The sequence below is a fragment of the Falco punctatus genome, assembly GCF_963210335.1.
Source record: "Falco punctatus genome assembly, chromosome: 1".
Taxonomy (NCBI): domain Eukaryota; kingdom Metazoa; phylum Chordata; class Aves; order Falconiformes; family Falconidae; genus Falco; species Falco punctatus.
In genome coordinates, this window is record NC_137580.1 from 50,698,429 (window position 1) to 50,715,646 (window position 17,218).

General features: G+C 38.2%; 1 protein-coding gene across 2 annotated transcripts in view; it reads right to left on the minus strand.

Moving 5' to 3' along the window:
* MAN2B2 (mannosidase alpha class 2B member 2) overlaps window positions 1-17,218 on the minus strand; it is a 46,190-nt gene that overhangs the window by 17,778 nt on the left and 11,194 nt on the right. For both annotated transcript variants that reach the window (XM_080373414.1, XM_080373415.1), the window contains exons 5-15: window positions 16,856-16,971; window positions 15,656-15,833; window positions 12,347-12,545; window positions 8,886-9,076; window positions 7,838-8,024; window positions 6,789-6,922; window positions 4,353-4,609; window positions 2,195-2,386; window positions 1,057-1,309; window positions 837-947; window positions 537-729 (exon numbers count right to left, since the gene is read on the minus strand). In XM_080373414.1, the coding sequence (XP_080229540.1) occupies window positions 537-729; window positions 837-947; window positions 1,057-1,309; window positions 2,195-2,386; window positions 4,353-4,609; window positions 6,789-6,922; window positions 7,838-8,024; window positions 8,886-9,076; window positions 12,347-12,545; window positions 15,656-15,833; window positions 16,856-16,971 (2,011 nt within the window). The remainder of the gene's footprint in view (window positions 1-536; window positions 730-836; window positions 948-1,056; window positions 1,310-2,194; window positions 2,387-4,352; window positions 4,610-6,788; window positions 6,923-7,837; window positions 8,025-8,885; window positions 9,077-12,346; window positions 12,546-15,655; window positions 15,834-16,855; window positions 16,972-17,218) is intronic.

The following is a 17,218-nucleotide window of genomic DNA, read 5'->3' on the forward strand; positions in this document are numbered from 1 at the left end:
ATGCTTTCTCCTCCAAGGCCTTCTGAGACACAAAGGAGAAAGCAGCACGATTATAACTGCTGGAGAAGTGTATTAGAGCTCTCCATAAAGTAAATTTCACTGCAGCTTGAAGTTGCTGTTCCACTGCGAGGCTTTAGTTTTAGTTAATAAGTCAAACAAATATTTTTAAAAGAATGACTCAGAAATGGTCATTAAGGACCCAGCATCCAGGAAGCTGATATACAGTGCACTAGTTACTTTGCACTAATCCCCTGTGTGGACACTTTGTTCTCATTAGATGCTTTAAAATTTATTCTTTTCTGAAAGTAGAGATAATTACATAACAAGAGAAACATTTCATACACTTGGACAACATCATCTTTGAAATTAATGCAAATTAATTAGCAGGCTCTAAACCTGCCTCCTAACTCACTGTATACTAACTTTGCCACATAGGACGCTTGAAGTCTGCATTTACAAAATTAATAGCATAAATCAAAGCAACGTAAATAAGCCATTCAGATCCTAAAGACAGCACAGGAGATGGAATGAGTTACCTGATAATGCTCCAAACATTGCTACTGGCCTGTGTTCTAATGCCAGTCCACTTGTCCGATACAAAATATTGGTGAGAGCCTTGGTTCCTAAAATAAGCCAAATCACAGGGCGAACAACTGAAGAATCATTCAAAGTGAGATTGTAATTCAGGTCCCACTGAAGGTTGTTCCATAGTCTCCTGTGAAGCATCACCTGTATTGGGAAGGTAAATGTCACAGGAGTAATCAGCCACTATGCTTTAGTTATATTATCAGCAGCCATGAAATTATGCTCTCCTAGAGGGAAAAAAAACCAGTTACCTCCACTTGTCCATTTCCTTGACTTGAGACACCATGAGCTCTTTCTGCAAGCAGTACCAGCCTTGTGGTATCATCTTCAATGTAGGCAGTCTGGACCATAGGATAATAGTTCTGAAAACATACACACAGTAAACCATGCAGTGAAAATATTAACCTAGGTAACAGTAATGGAGAACGAAGGTAAGACACAACTGACTTTGGATTCCGCCTTTGCGCCTACCCGAGCCACTGTGTTATTCACATATGCCTTGAATGGTCTTTTCTGGATCTGATATCCATTGCTGTCAGTGTAGAGTAGCTGCTTGGTGTTTAAATTCGTGCTCATTCTTAGAACTGCTTCACGATTTAATTCCAAAGGCCCAACGCTGTATTCTTGCTCTATCCTATGGCAAAGCAACTTTCCATCATAGCCTTCTGGTACTGTATACATCCTGGTATACACTGCATATATGTAATCCTGTGAAGTAACATTACTATAAAAATGAGAGGAAAGATATGCAGAGTTTATAAAGTGGACCACTTGATTAGTTATGTCAAGACTTGCAAGTCATTCACAATGTCATCATACACAGACAACTTTTTTGCCTGTTTTCTATATATTTTATGTAAATATGCGATTATTTTTAATTTTAACTTAATTTTCAGATGTACAGATATTCAACTGGAGTGATATCCTACAATTTTCTTTAGTGTTGCAAGTGTAAAGAGGCCTTTTCATTTGATTAGAGAGGCTGTGCTTTTCTCAAAGTTAACAACAAATTTTGAAGTAATTATGACTCCCTAAGGGACACATTTACTTGTACAGAATACATGTATTTTTTCAATGTGGGGAATATTAATTTTGATTGCAGAATTTCACTGTTTTCCAAAGGTCCTTCTCAACTACAATCCTTGTACAATGCCATGTAAAAGAAAAGACTTCAATCAAATAACCAGATTTTAAAGAGGGTGAAGGGGTTATAGGCTGTTATAATTTTAACAGTAAGAAGTAGCTAGTTCATCAGGGGTCAGAGTGATGTGTAGGATTCATTTCTCCTTTCTCTAATTTGTTTGTAAGAAAGATATTCACAGTTATAAAAATGAACCCATTTTGTCCAAATTCCACCCATGTAAGATGATAGCTGCAATTTTCATTGAATTGTAACAAATGAGGGTTCCAACAGAAGCTGCACTACAAAATGACCCACAGAAGGTAACTGAATGATCTTCAACTCCCTTCCTGCACCAGTATGTGCTATTTAAAGGAGGTGCTTCCTCAGCACTGCATTTAGCAGATGCATGCTAGTTCTTTTGTCTAAATCGTAAACAGTGAGCTCTGTGAAGTGCTCCAGTGAAGTGAAGCTGTAATGGTATTGTACCTGTAGAAATACTGCCGTATCTCTGTCATCAAGTTTCCAGAAACTATTTCCAATCCCACTGCTTGTGATACTGGAACAGCTGAAGCATTTGGGGCAAATAAGTAGTTATCTGAAATGGGTCCTTTCATCACATCTCCATTCACATGGTACTCAAGGAACTCCTGGGTCAACTGGACAGTCTGGTTAGTCTCCCTGAGAATCCACAACAGAGGAAAAAATGATATTACTTACAAACACATTTTGTACATAATAGATGCAAAGCTGAACTGCAACAGGAATGAGGCTGGGAATGTAAGAAAAAAGAAAGTATCTGTTTCCTCAAAGTGGGTAACTGATTCTATAAGATTTAGGAAATGAGGACAGCAGAGAATTAAGGTGCTTCTCATTAAGACATCTGTCAGTGTGTAAATAAATGGAGTTTCTATGTAATTTTATACTTTCATAACCCAGAAACATCTCAAGACAGAAACATCATCATTAGCTCATTGTTTTGATGTAAAAGTTGCTACAGGACCAAATTCCACCCATTCTACAAAAATGAGGTACGTTACACTATATTAATGAATAATCAACCAGGTTTCTTTAATTGACTTTGTAGCTAGGTGAATCAGCATGATGCAAGTTTCCCTATTACTGGTAAGGAACATAACAGCAACAGTACAGCAAAATTTACACTGACTCAGTACCTACTTTGTCTCCTCCTTTCTCCCCAGAAGCTTACAGTTTAGCTATTCATGACTCAGTGTTCCAGTATTTGGAAAGTCATATGAAGGCAATTTAAGATGCGATTGCCCTCAGCTACCTGCTGTGCTCCTCTTTTGGAGCCTTGCTGGCAAAACAGGAAAAATCACTTTGTCTGGCATATAAACTTAAACTGTCAACTGTTTTAGCTAGTGTTAATACAGCAACCTACAAATTGTAATGACTGAGAAGCAAAACACATTCGAGTCTTTTCTGCTATCCCCATTGTGGGGCATTTCCAGTGCAGGGGCTTGACCTAGAATAGAAGTTCTGTTGCAGTTAAACTTTATAAGGCTTCACAGTTGAAGATCACAATTTTTTTTAACCTTTCCTCCCATTCTGATCTGACACCTCGCTCTTACCCATTACCCCAAAGCAAACTTCCTGAAACTCAAACATTGTGGGCTTGCCAGAAGGCTTGTGAAGAAAGTGAATATTCCATTTCTGCTACATGCTGAATTCCAGCTCTTTCTGCCTGCCAGAACAGGATGGAGAAAAATGGAATTTGAGTTTAGATATTTATTATTCCTCATTACATTTGCCATGGAATCTGGAAAGTTAGAATCTGGAGCCACTTTGAGAAAGTACTTACTCCAGGGCTCTTGGTTAAGGCCCATCTATATATACTTTTAAAGCTGATTTTAACTATACTGGACAACAAATTCTTGCTCTAGGAGGTGGAATTATGAGCAAAACCACAAAGGTGAAAGAGGTCCAGTAGTCACTAGGCCAATGTCAAAGGGGTCAAATCTTCCATCAGTTTATAGCTGACAATCAATCTCGAGCAGGCAAAAAGCAGCACAGTTCCACTGAAGCTGAAGGAATCAAGCCGACTCACATCAGCGGAGAAAGACAATCTGCAAACCCCAAATCTCACCTAGATCTTGATTGTTCTTCCATTTTATCTCCTGATTCAATGGAATTTCTTTAGTTAAATATTACCTTGCAAAAAATTTTGTAGTTTTCTACCACAGGAAGAGTGATACAGGACTTGGAAAACACTAGTGATTAGTAAGAGAAAGCTCTTGCTTTATCACTTAAGGCTCATTGTACAGCCATAATGTATGCGTTTACTTATTTTTAATACAAACACATAATCGTCTTTAGAACTAAAATACAATGAGATTCTGCTGATCTACTAGTTAATACTGTGATATCTTATCTTAGACCAACTGCATGGTTAAACAGGGCAACAACATTACAGAAATAGTATGGAATCACACCTATGCTAGTGTTGACATTTCCTGTAGAAAAGGAGGACATGAGAGCTGGAGAAAAAAATGAATTGTGAAGAATATAAAGGAAATTTTATTCGTTAAGTCTCAGAATTAAGGCACATGACATAGTCCTTGAACTGATTTTTACAAAAGGTTTTACAGAATCTGAAACATTATTAAAAACCAGCAGGTAATCTCACCTCTCTGTAATGCTCTGCATTAGATTCGTGTTTTGGTCAAACAAGACCTGGTAGCAGTTGTTAACCACAGGAAGCAACTGTCGACTTTGTTTATTTGAACGAGTTATGTCTTTTCGCTTGTACTTGACTGATCTTCCAATAAATGCAGACTGCTTACCATTCAAGGGTCTAACATTGTATTTTCTGTAGCTCAGACCACTTACTGCAACTAGAATATACAGATCATACGTAGAATGGGACCCCACCGAGCTTTGAACCTGTATGTTAACATACACAATGCTCCATTACAGAAAATCAGTTAGCAAGACAACTATCTTCATGTGTTATAAGCCCTAAATTACAAAAATTAACTACTACTTTAAAAATAAGTTTCTAAACATGCCAATCTTAATTCTCAATTACAATGTAGATCTACAATGTAGATCCATACTGCTTTTAGTTGCACGTTCGGTGAACTTAGTATTAAGTTTAGCCTTTCTAGTGAAGGAAAGAGGGTGACTGAACAAATTACAAGGTTAGATCTTATTTTAATGTCAACATGAAGTCATAGATCTTGATTAAGAATGCATTGCAAAATGTCTAGATGAGCAGAATAATCACAAATTAAACTAAACAGTCAATTGGCAGAAAAGAGACTGAAGCATAAGCGATGTCACTAGTGCAAGTATGAGAAAATTTGCGGCAAGAGGAGGAAGCACTTAGACATGCCCTCACCTTAAGGAAGGGACACGGAGAGGGAGGTAGAAGCACGTGGCACACATATGAACAGTAACAGAACACCAGTGTTACTTAGTATCAAAATACCTTAACAACAGTTCTTAATCCTCTTTCAATCACATGTATCCTGCCCATTAATGTTATATAATTTAGTACCACTTTTGGTTTGGGGCAAGAAAATGGGACTAGGTAAATACTGTATAGATTACATGTACAAAGAGGTTAGTTATGACTAACCAGAAATTAAAGCAGGTTGTCTGTACCTTCAGCCTGTGGATTGGAATATGTCAAGTTACTCACACCTCAGACTTCCTAACCTTAGTGGTACCAACAGGGCCTGCTCCCATTCTCTTCCTTCACTGTACAACTCATGCATGCAGTACAGAGGAAGGCAGAGTGCTTGCCAAGCCTCTAGTCCTCTCAGCCACATACTCACATCAGGGTTCTGAGTTAAAAACTTCTTTTTCTCAGAAGGAAAGAGGGTGTGATACGAGTGTACTTTTGAACGGTACGTATTGGAAGAAAAAGCCCCCAAATCACCTTCTTATTACTGGTAAAGAAATTTCATTTAGCCTTAAGTGACTATCCAAATGCATATATGGGTAACTTCCAGCAAAAGAGAGTACAGATCACCTCTAGAACAGAGAACTTTGTCTTTTTAAAATAAAGAATGACAGCTTGACTTTAGGGCATCCAAAATATTGAAAGAAACGCTTTAAATATGTCAATCCCCTTGTATCTTAAAATGCTAATGTAATTCAGATGGCAGGACTTCTGGGAGGTAAGTGGCTGACAGGTAAGCGTGACCTTGTGCTAACCCAGGAGACTGACAGCTTCCCAACGAGAGCTGCACGGTCTTAGAGCAGTGCCATGTACATACAGCAACAGGAGACAGCTGCTGTGTATCGCTGCCCGACTGCAGTGTACCTTGATGCGTGCAGGTAGTCATAAGCCACAGGTAATAGAAACTAGGTCCAGCTGGCAGAACTTACCAAGCTATCTGGCATCTTGGGGACAGAGGGTAGCATCTGGAGTTGTGCCATGCCCCTTCAGGCCTTACATGCAGGAGGCATTCCTACAGGTTTATCAAGCCACTGACGGCGATGCACTCCCTACAGCAGATGCTCCTGACAAAGTCTGGGGCTAGGTTTCACTTGAGGGTACTTTCTTCCCTCCCAGGGAACAGCTGGCCTTGTCTTGGAGCTTGGCTATGACAGAATGAGCTGTCATATGGCAGCTGACTGTCAGCAGTTTCTTTTGGGCTTGTAACTAAAGACCTACATTTCTTAAATCTCTTCTCCTCCCCAAGGCAATCTGTCAGTTGTACAAACAGGACTGTCAATTGTAGGGCAGGGCTTCAACCAAAAAGGCTTTAATGGAAACTGTGTTTTATAGAAAGAAAAGCAAGATTAAAAGTGCCAGATCACACACAGCAGGCACACAAAGGACAAACCAAACACACTAGAAGAGCAGGAGGCCCTTTTGGACATTAAAAAAAAAATAAATCTAGTTGAGAGACCAGGCAAGTAAAAAGGAAAAAAAAAGACCAACAAAAAAACCCCCAAACATTTGAAGGAGGACTAGGAAAATCCCAGTTTGAATTGATACTTGTTTTCACTGTAATACTATATATTACCACATTTTGACAGGAGGTAGGACCCAATCAGTGAAAACTGACAAGTGAATGAAAAGCAACAGAAGGAAACGAAGTTGAAATACCTGTGCTGGTACAGAATGTCCCAGTTCATCATATACAGTCATTGCCATGTGGCTGACAGAAACCGTGACAAAGGTAGTGATGTTCCATGCCAGTGGATTATAAACAACAACATATTGGTCAACATCTGTAGCACCTTCGTGTATGCAAACAAAGCTATCAGTCACAAAACCCATGTATTCTTAAACTGTGATATTAAAAAGTATTTGAGAGATCTGTCTAGGTACAACCATCTTAAGATATTTTAACATAAAAGCCCACAGTAAAACTTCATGATTGCAAAAAGGAAAACATCTTATAGTACTTCATAAAATAAAAAGCTCTTCTGCTTTATTCTACTCTTTACCCAATAAAGAGACCACGTATTCAGAAAATGACACCCTAGTTGAACGTAAATGCATTTAGTGAAAATAAGCAGCTTACCACAACTCACTGTCATGCAGTATTAACTTTATCAGAGTTATACAAAAGATCAAGTGAGAAGTCTAATCTAAAAACAACCCTGTAAAAAACCAAACCAGTGTGTCGTGCAGCCCACGGCACTGCTTATATTTGACAGTTTAAGAAGTTTCCAAAGGAAAGATAAATGTACAGTCTTTAGAATAGATTCCTTGAAAAATATTTTACATTTTTTACATGAGCTGGCTGTACACTATAGCAAGAAAATTTCTTAACTGTGACTGTGCTTCTTACCACATAATCTTGTGTCGTACAGTAAGGTTAGTTTAGTAATTACCCTGATCAGCACCTCTTCCTGCCCTCCGTTTTACATTTGAGGTCTGAAGCTGGGAGCCAGGTCTAATACATGCACTAGGGTAGGGTTCTGCCTAACATCACTTTAAAGGTCCTGGTTTCAGATGCTTGAGATCTGAGAGCTCATGCATTCATCTAAGTTTGCCTCAGGTCGGGAAGGTCTCATAAGGCAAACAAGATTTTCCAGCCGTGGTACACAGAACTCGGGTGGTACATAGGTATGTTGACTGTTTCGGAGGAAAACATGAGAGCTTTCATAAGTTAGCCTGAAAACTGGAAAGGCTGTGTTAAAAAGTACCTGGTATTCCTGAGTCTTCAACGTAAACAGAAGCATAGACCTCTCCGTTCTTCTTTGCATTGTTCATGTCAAAGATTATGGAAGCCATTAGCTTTTTTACGTTGAACATTCCATACATCAAGTTATTCATGTACATGTCCTTCACCTTGGGAGACTCTGTGCCTGTTATACCATCATGGTGCTGGACCTTACGTTTAAAAGTATTTTGAAAGGTCACAATGCAACAGGATAACAATTTCAGGTTTGCACTTCTATTAACATGGTTCACTAACCTTCAGAATACAACTTAAAATAATAAGGTATTATAGCTGTATTTAGAGATTCACATTTTGCCTATTCCAAATTCCTATATATAGAATGAAATGGTCAAAGACAAGATGCACACAGATTTCCCCCTATATATATTCCTCTTTTAATATTTACACATTACTAAAATTTACATACTCAATAGAAAGAAACAACCCCCACCAAGTTACCAAAACCAAGACTGCAGCGAAAATACTGCAACAAGGCAAGTTTTTCACTTCCTACTAAGATCTGGTCAATAACTTAACTGACAAAATGTTTATTACTAGCAAGAGCACTAACGCCTGTAAATGGTTAATGGCACGAGGCTGATCACTTAGCTGCTGAATTTTGAACAAACAAATCTGTCCTTCCTCTTCTAACTTTCAAAAGTAGAGATTATCAGTATTTTTCAGTTCAGCTTTTGTTTAGTTTTTTTTATTTTCAAAAGCCATTTTGTAAACAGAAGAACTAACATTAAGAAAAGGAATTTCATATGCAAAGAAAACACATACTCTTTCAACAGCTGAAAAAACATTTGTCAGTAACCATGTCTTCAATGTATGGCTAGGGGGCTGAAGTCATGCTTGAAGACAGTTTTTTGCAAAATTGCTTTATTTTTACTTATGGCTTGCTAAAGGGGAAAGTTATTTCTAAAAACATAAAAGCAACATTGAGACACTCCAGCTGAAATGCTTAAGCAAAGCTTTATCTTTGGGCAATAAACATTTTCATTCAAATTCAAAAATAAATCAATCTTTACCTCTGAAACTGCCCATCTAAGGCTCTGAAGTTGCTTTAAGGCTTCACATTTGCAAATAGAACTTGCTGGGTGTTTCTGGACATACTGTGTGAATAGGGACTCTCCAGCATAAAGCAGTGAACTTGCTCTCCTTGAAATTCCTTTCAAGGTGCTCCGGGAGGTATAAAACCCAGTCCATGCTTGAAATGGCTCTGTTAAAGAGTTGAACTGATCCAATGCATGTCAAAACACCATGTCAGTTATCACATATTTGTTATTTATTAGACTACTGTAGAACTTCTTACATGAAACCTGCTGTGGGCTTACACACCAGCCATCAAATGGAATAGTCATAAGCCCAACAAAGAAACACAGCCATGGAAGTGCCCTTTGGAAAACTACTCTCCTTCCTACAGGCCTAGTAACACGAGTGTTGATACAAAGCTATTACCAATAAGTTAACCTGTGCTTGCAGAAATTTATTCTTTGTGCATCTGCACAAAACAACTTTAAAAGTTTCACAGAGGATATTTTATTGATTATTAATGAAGTTAATTATAACCCTTGATTACTGCTTGATAGATGCTCGCTATATATCTCCCTTTTAGCCAACGGGGCTTAGAGTAAATTTCATTTCCTCAAAATGGAGTAGAAACAGTGATGTGATAACATGACTTCGAACTACATCAAAAGATGCCCTCAAGTGGTCAGTCGAAAGTATTTCAACAGTTAACTAGTGCTAGTATGTTCTGGTAGCCTACAGAGTAAACTAGGAAAACAAATACTTGTTTTTAAAATCTCCAAATCTAGACTTAGTGTGGGGTTTGTTTGTTTTGGAGTTGTTGGTTGGTTGTTTTTTTTTTTTTTTTAAATACACCACTGATAGTTTTTCCAGAGAGAAGCTGCAGAAAGTGCTTTCTAAAGTACATATATGCAACCACAACAACCTGCTATCAGCCCAGGATCAAAGGCAACAATTAGAAAATGGGATCTTTTGCTCAAAAACTCCAGGACAAATCATTTTTGGCTTGAAAAATAGTAGAAGTTCAAACAGAATGAATTCCATTTCAGTTTTCAAGGTTACAAGCAGAGGAGTCACACATGCATCCTAGTAGAATACAAAGAATGTAGAGTAGAAAAAGGAAATACTTATCTGGGACTTAAAACTTGAGTTTCCAAGGTATATGTCAGAAGCGACACTAAGCCCAATAAGCGACTCATAATAAAATGGCACAGAAAGAATGAGAGAGGATTAATCATCAAGAAGCAAAACAGTATGTGGGAGAAAGTGCAGTCAAATCTATACCGGAATGGCAAGGCTCATAAGCCGTTTGGGGAAGAAATTGCATCTATGTGTGGGCACCCATGTAGAACACTAAAGGTGCTGCTATTATGCAAGCTAATAGCAATTGACTGCTGCCTGAAAATTATGCCAAAAGATACAAGTAGGAGCCCAGATGTAAAAGGATATTAGCAGTTAGAACTGGCAATGCATTTATCACCAAGATAGATATGACATGATCCCTAGAGGGAGGTAAGTGAGCCAGGGATCAGTCCACGCAATGATTCACAGGAAGCAATGGTTATTTTTATTCATTGAAAAGTTAACAGACAAGTTACAGAATAGTCTTGAGATATACCTCCCCAGTGCCAAAAAATGTGATGAAGTAGTGGTAGCTACAATTATACAGAAAGGTATTTTAATGATACCAATGATATTTTAATAATAATCCAGGCAGTGACAAAAATTAGTGAGTTTAGAAACTGAGAAGTTAGCTGTCTCTTCTCTGCATACTTTGATATGAGGCCCCAAAGGGTAAATTTACTGGGGAAAAGGATTAAAGGGATGTTGGGTAGGGTATGCCCTCTTTCATATCTTTCCAGTACTTTTCAGCTCTACTTGAAAACCTAAGGTAGTGCAGCACATAAGAAGCAAGCAAGTAACAAGCAGCTGCAATGAATTTGTGTCACATCATGCTATGACATTTCAGAAAACAAATGGTATTTTTACTTTCGAGACTTCAGTTACAGATCAATCCCCCCACCCCCCCCACCCCAAACTGTTTTATTTAATGAAAAAGACAAGACTTTCACCACAAGACTTTCTCCTCCAGGAGACTTTAGGGGTTCATCTACGTCGTTCAGATCAGGAACATACTTTGAAGTGAAGATCTACCAGACATCCTTGCCTAGAATGCTTTGCTTTACATAAAAGATTGGTGTGGGAGCTCACAAACTGGATTCCTGATAATGTGTAACAAGCACTATGGGCATTCAGTCCATACGACAAGATTATATTCAGTTTTCCTGGAACTACGTAGTCGACATCAAATCCTCAGCAGTAGCTCTTTCACTTTGACCGTTCCTATTCCACTGTGCTAACAAAGAGCTTTCAGACTGTCCTGGTCCCTTGGTTACCCGCCTTACTTCTCCTTCAGACATTCCTAGCTTTCTCCATGTCTCGCTTCCCACCTCTGCTCTAATTTATGCATAATCCATTTCTTTTAAACAGTAACAATGGGACACTGCTCTATTTGGCCATGCATCCCCTGTTTCTAGGTATCTTCCAATTTATCAGTTTCCTTTCAGTTCGCCGGATCTAGAGGACTGCGTCCTTACTACAGCTCATTTTTGGGGAAGAGGAGGAGAGATATAACATGCAGGTCAAATACTGTAGAACTCCTAAGAGACTACGGGTTGTTTGTGCATGCTAATATGTGGAAGGCAGGGAAAAGAACTAATTCCAAGTCAGATGTCCAAACATGAAACAAATGATCAAAATCTGTATTTGAAGTAGAACGGGTCCTAGGATCTCTGCTTTAGAACATTCCAACAGGACCCCTCCAATGTCAAGAGAGACTTCTTGCATTAGTTATGTTGGTACGCCTCTGCGAAGCACCTTTACTATCACTGCTGTCTACTAACTAGTTTGTGGTGTGTTACATACTTTGCAGTCTTCTTTTTCTTTATCCACCTACTCAAAGACCCTACTGAATTTCAGCCTGGTGTCCTAGGCCTCCAGGTTTATCTCATTGGTCACTGTTTTCATTGTTAATAGAACCTGATTACTGTATTACCTATCCAGTTCTTCAGGTCATTAAAAAAATTTGGATGGCATTACACTCATAAATATACCTTGTGCTTAACTTTCCTTTGCACTCAATTGTTACTCATGGACAGCAAGACAAAAACCTCAAGTTAGATTTCTTGCCAAGTTTGCCTTTTTCTGCACTCTTCTTTCAGTCTCTTCCCTCCACCCATTGCTTCCTACAGTCCCAAAGAAATATTCCAACCACTGCTCTACCATCTTCCTTATACCACTACGTTGGGCTCAACTTGTCTATTTGATGACACCTGGTAGTGTAAATAGATGTTATAAGGAGAAGAAGGTTTTCCTCTTTGTCATTTTCTCAATTTCCTTTAATTAAAATTTTAAATACATACATTTGAGGCAGACAATATGCAGTTGTAAATGTAATTACCTGTTGAATATGGTAGAAAGTCTTGAGAGTCCCGAATTTCCCATGTAAGATTTCTGCTATAAACTGCCTTGAAATAATCACCAACAGTAGCATACTGGACAGTCACTCCAAACTCACCAGAATGCTTGTTAATATAATCCAACAACAGGTCCATGTTGGAGTACTGAACAGATGCATTAAAGAACTGTTTGTCACAGCCCTGAAATTTCAAAAACAGAACAGTCAAATGACTTCGGGTCACATAATTTAGAAGGATCTTTTTTTAATTAAAGTGGTATTTCTTTTGATCTTGACTGCCCATATAAAAGTTATTTGTCACAAAAATGTCAAGAGTGGGTAGCGTTACTCACACATATCAGCTGATAACCAACCAGCATTACAGATAGGGACAAGAGTGTTGACACACCATATTTTGCAAGAGATTTTGTGGTAGAAACTGGAAAATGCATGCACACATGCCTGGAAAGGTGACCTTTGTTTCTTTTCAGACTGCATTTCTCCCACTTACAGGGAGTTATAAGGAAGTTCTTATTTCCTGCTCTTAAGAATGCTTACAGCTTTAGGAAGTACTAAGGTCATGATGTGAAACAAAACAATCTGGACAGAGATCCCTAAGGTTCAAATGTCACACAATGTGTTGCTGATCCCCTGTCGTGACAGTAGACTGTAGTACTTCTGGTGCCCACCCACCCAGTTAAGCGGGGTGATACACTGTGTATTAAAGCCTCTTTCTTTCTGAGCATGCTTGCACAAAGACATACTGAAGGCATCTCAACACAGACTGTTTGCACACGCAAACATTCAAAAATGCATAACCAAGCACAGATTTGTTCAACAACAGTGGCTGAACAAGAAAATTAATTAGCCATGGCACCACGTGTATTCCTCAGTTACTGGCATTACAGTATAGGCATTGGTCTGAAGCATAATAACATGCTAAGAAACCTCCTCCACATAAAGAGGCCAACCCTGACCCAGCTTAATTCAGCCTCATCTTCACATCTCTGTGCTTGAGATAGAAAGCACTGCACAAGAAGTCAACACTTTGCTGTGGAGGCCACATAAAATCCTGATCTCATTTTCAAAATAAAGATGCTCTCAGCAATTTGTCTTCAAAACTTAGCAGATGTTTTGAAGAAATGGCCAGTTTTCTTGGCAAGCCACCCCAAACCTCATCTGATGAGCTCAAATACAACTCATGAAGCAGCTGAATCTGATGAGTTCGACGGAAGTCAAAGGCAAATAATCTCCCTTCTCTTTCCCAGATGAGAAGGCCACCCCCTACCTTTCTTCATTTACTATATGTTTCCAGTAAGGTCACATCAAGTAAGGTCACTGTTGCATCCTTCATGAATCCCAGTGCACCTGCCTGCCCCTCAGACCTACCAGGGTAAGTCACTGATCAGAAACGTGGAAATTCTACTTCCAAAACAGAAAAGTTCTTCTGAGATACTAAAAAATCTTCTCCATGCATATAACAGAAACTGGAAAACAACTTCAAACTGGAATGAGCTACTAAAACATATCAAATACTGAAAATCCTGGCAGTTAGTGCAAACCAGACTTCCTAAGGTTGCCTCCAATTAAATTTGTGGGGAAGATTTGTGGGGAAGAAGTAATATGTTTACCAATCAAGAGTATTTCACATTTATAGAGCACTACTTTCAACTCATGATCTAAGAAGACTCCCTCATAAAAAGCAGACACTTTGCACTACAGAAGGGGATATGCTGGGCTTATAGACTCTGCTCACAGTGACACAGAACACAGCAGCTGAGGATTAGTGTAGCTCTGTAGAAAAAGGATATCCAGGAGAACCTGCTGTAGTTAGTTATCATGTTCACTCACTATCTGAACAAAACTTTTCACAGGAATGCTATACATTACTGTACAGATATTTCAACCACACAGGCCAAAAAAAATCTCAAGGATCTGTTTCAGCCCTTGAGAAAATACATCTGCTGCTATGGCCTCTACAGGTGGGTTTGAACTTTTATACTGCCCCGTAGCCCAACACCTACTTCTGTACAACTAAGTGCTTCAGATCATAAATGAACACTTGGTTGTCCATATAACTCATCACAAGTGCCAATAGTTTCGATGTGAGATCTGAGTTTAAGTGGGAAGGTATTACCTGATTTTTTAATTGAAGGAATAAAAATAAATATCCAAGTACTCTAAAGTATTTGTAATAATGAAAAAACAGCTAAAATTAGCTACAGAGATATAGAATCATAGTATATCTTTGTTTAAAGCTCCTTATCACAAGCACACAAATCAGGAAGTCAAAGACTGAAATTTTCCTACATTACTGCAAAACTGCAGGTTTGTATCTAGACATTTGGAATTTATTTGTACTATTTGAAACTCCCTCCCCATTCCAGCATAACTTTTTCTATAGCACTGTTGGATTATATATAGTAGTGTTTTATACACACATATATATATGTACAGTATTATGCCCTGCTTCTTCCCTCACCCCCTACAAAAAAAACCCCAAACAATAAAAGTAACAGCATCACAAACACAGAAGAACAAATCAGTGACTCAAAGCTGCATCAGTCAGAAAATGTTTGTTCTCTTTGCAACAACAGACATGAATAGCCAACTTAAGAACACACATCTCCCTTTAATATTGTGAGACCTACAGCATCCATCAGAATTAAAAAAACAGACTGTACCTTCAGTTTAGACAAAGTTATTCCTTCCTAAAGACTTAAAAATAAGGAGAGCATATTAGTGCTATGTCTACATGTACGATGTAATTAATGCAGCAAATTGCTGAAAAAAATGCTTGGATGACCAAGCTGGGATATGAGATATGTTATGTTTCTAACTAAAATACAAAGACTTTAAAAGAAAATTATCGCATACCAGTTAGAAAAGATCTAATCTACCTAATGGGTAATACGTTTTTTTGTAATGCTATGATTTTTGTTAACATACAGTTATGTTGTGCTAAACAGTTATGTAAAGAGATCATTTAACTAGACAAAACAAGGAAAGAAAAAAGGAAACAATATTGCAACATACAGTTTTGCAAAAGGTTATCTTTACTATTTTGTCACATTTCTTTCCATAATAGGAAGAGCAGAAAACTTGGTAGGCAGCTTGCAGACTGTACAAAGAAGTCCTAGTCTTTAAAAATCTTTACTAATCAGACATTTGGACCCTTCTCAGAACACTTTAATGTCATGTGGCTTGTATCTATGTTTTTGCAGTACACACTGTAGCAAAGTACCATCTACTTACTGTTCATACCCTAGGTGTACTTGCCACTTCTAAAGCAAATGCTGATCATGTACTTACCCATGGCCACAAAATATCACTTGTTTGGAACCAGGCTGCTCTCTCCTTAATGTTTGCCACCATGGTTTGTGCATACAGATGGATGTTGGTATCTGTAACAGGGAGACTCATGTTTGGATAAACACCATCTTTTGGTGGATCTGGGAAAGCTGCAATTCCATTCCAATAAAATCCTGACCTAAGTAGAAGGAGAAAGCAATAGGCTATAAACAGGATCTATTCAACTGGGAAAAATACATCAAAAGGTGCAGGAATAAAATACAGAAGCACAGGGAATAAGAAGCAAAAAAACCCCAGTTTATATTCATTGCTAGTATTTAGGTTTATTGTTTATTTGGGAGTGGAGGTAGGGGTAAGGCTGTCCGGTTTTTGCTTTGCACTGTGCAGCTTTCCAAGTCCCTGCTGATTGTTGGCGTAGAACAAAAAAAATCACAGGACAAAACAGTAAGTTTTGTAACAATGATGTTCACTCAAGTAGACTTAGTTTACAGAGTATTTTAGTGGATAAGCCAATGAGCAAAATAAAGTTTTCAAAAGCTCTCAGATTTTTTCAGAAAGTAAATGGAAAAATTTAGTTGATTTAGTTTATACAGATATAATACGCACAATTGTAGCTCAATATAATGCTGAAAATCTCCCACAAAGTCAATTAGCAGCAGCCAAGTCCATCCTGAGCTTCCTGGAGTTTTTAAATCTTAACTTTCCAGGCAAAGAAACAAAACCTAGTCCTGCTTTGGAAATTTTCTGTTTATAGCAATTGATTTGTTTCTATATTTTTTTGATAGGGACTGACATGATATACATACAAACATACATATATACATATATACGTTTACATATATATATATATGTAGATGAAAGCCATATCTGTGTTCCAACCCTCCTGATGCTAGAAAACTTTATTTTTAAAGTCTGTCAATATTTTCAAGTGTTTTTAATGCCTGTCAGTAGTAAGTGTCACTTTAAAGCATTCAGTTGTTAGGTACTGAACAAACTTCATGCATTATGGTTGGGTAGCTGGGGGTGTTCAATAATCCTGACTTATATTTACAGAGTCTAGACATCTCCTTGACCTACCATAGGTCAAGAGAAAGCAGTAGAATAGTGTTGAAAGAAAATAGTCAAAGGAAATGCTTAAACTCCAACATATAAATTCTCAAAAGCAATCAGTATTTCTGCCTGTTTAGGAAACCTTCAGACCTGTTTGAAAAAGGTATGTGTGATGGGGTGCAGTAACTGTACTGATCCATAACATGGGTGAAGATCTCCTGTCTTTCAGATAAGGAAGGAGAGCCCTGCCATACGAACTGAAGCTTCTGGAAAATAAAAAAGGCAAGAAACTGTTACCCTTGATGACAAGCAGAGAAATCCCATCATTAAAACTTAGAGATTTCAGAGCGTCCACCTTCCCTTCTACCACTTCTAATACTTCAAGTGCTTTTACTTAAGACCAGCCAACGGTACCCCAAGCAAGATCACATACTATATATAGGAGACTACAGTGTTGCCTTTATTTAGATTGATGGAGGAGAGGACACAGCACACTGACACCATACCGCTGAA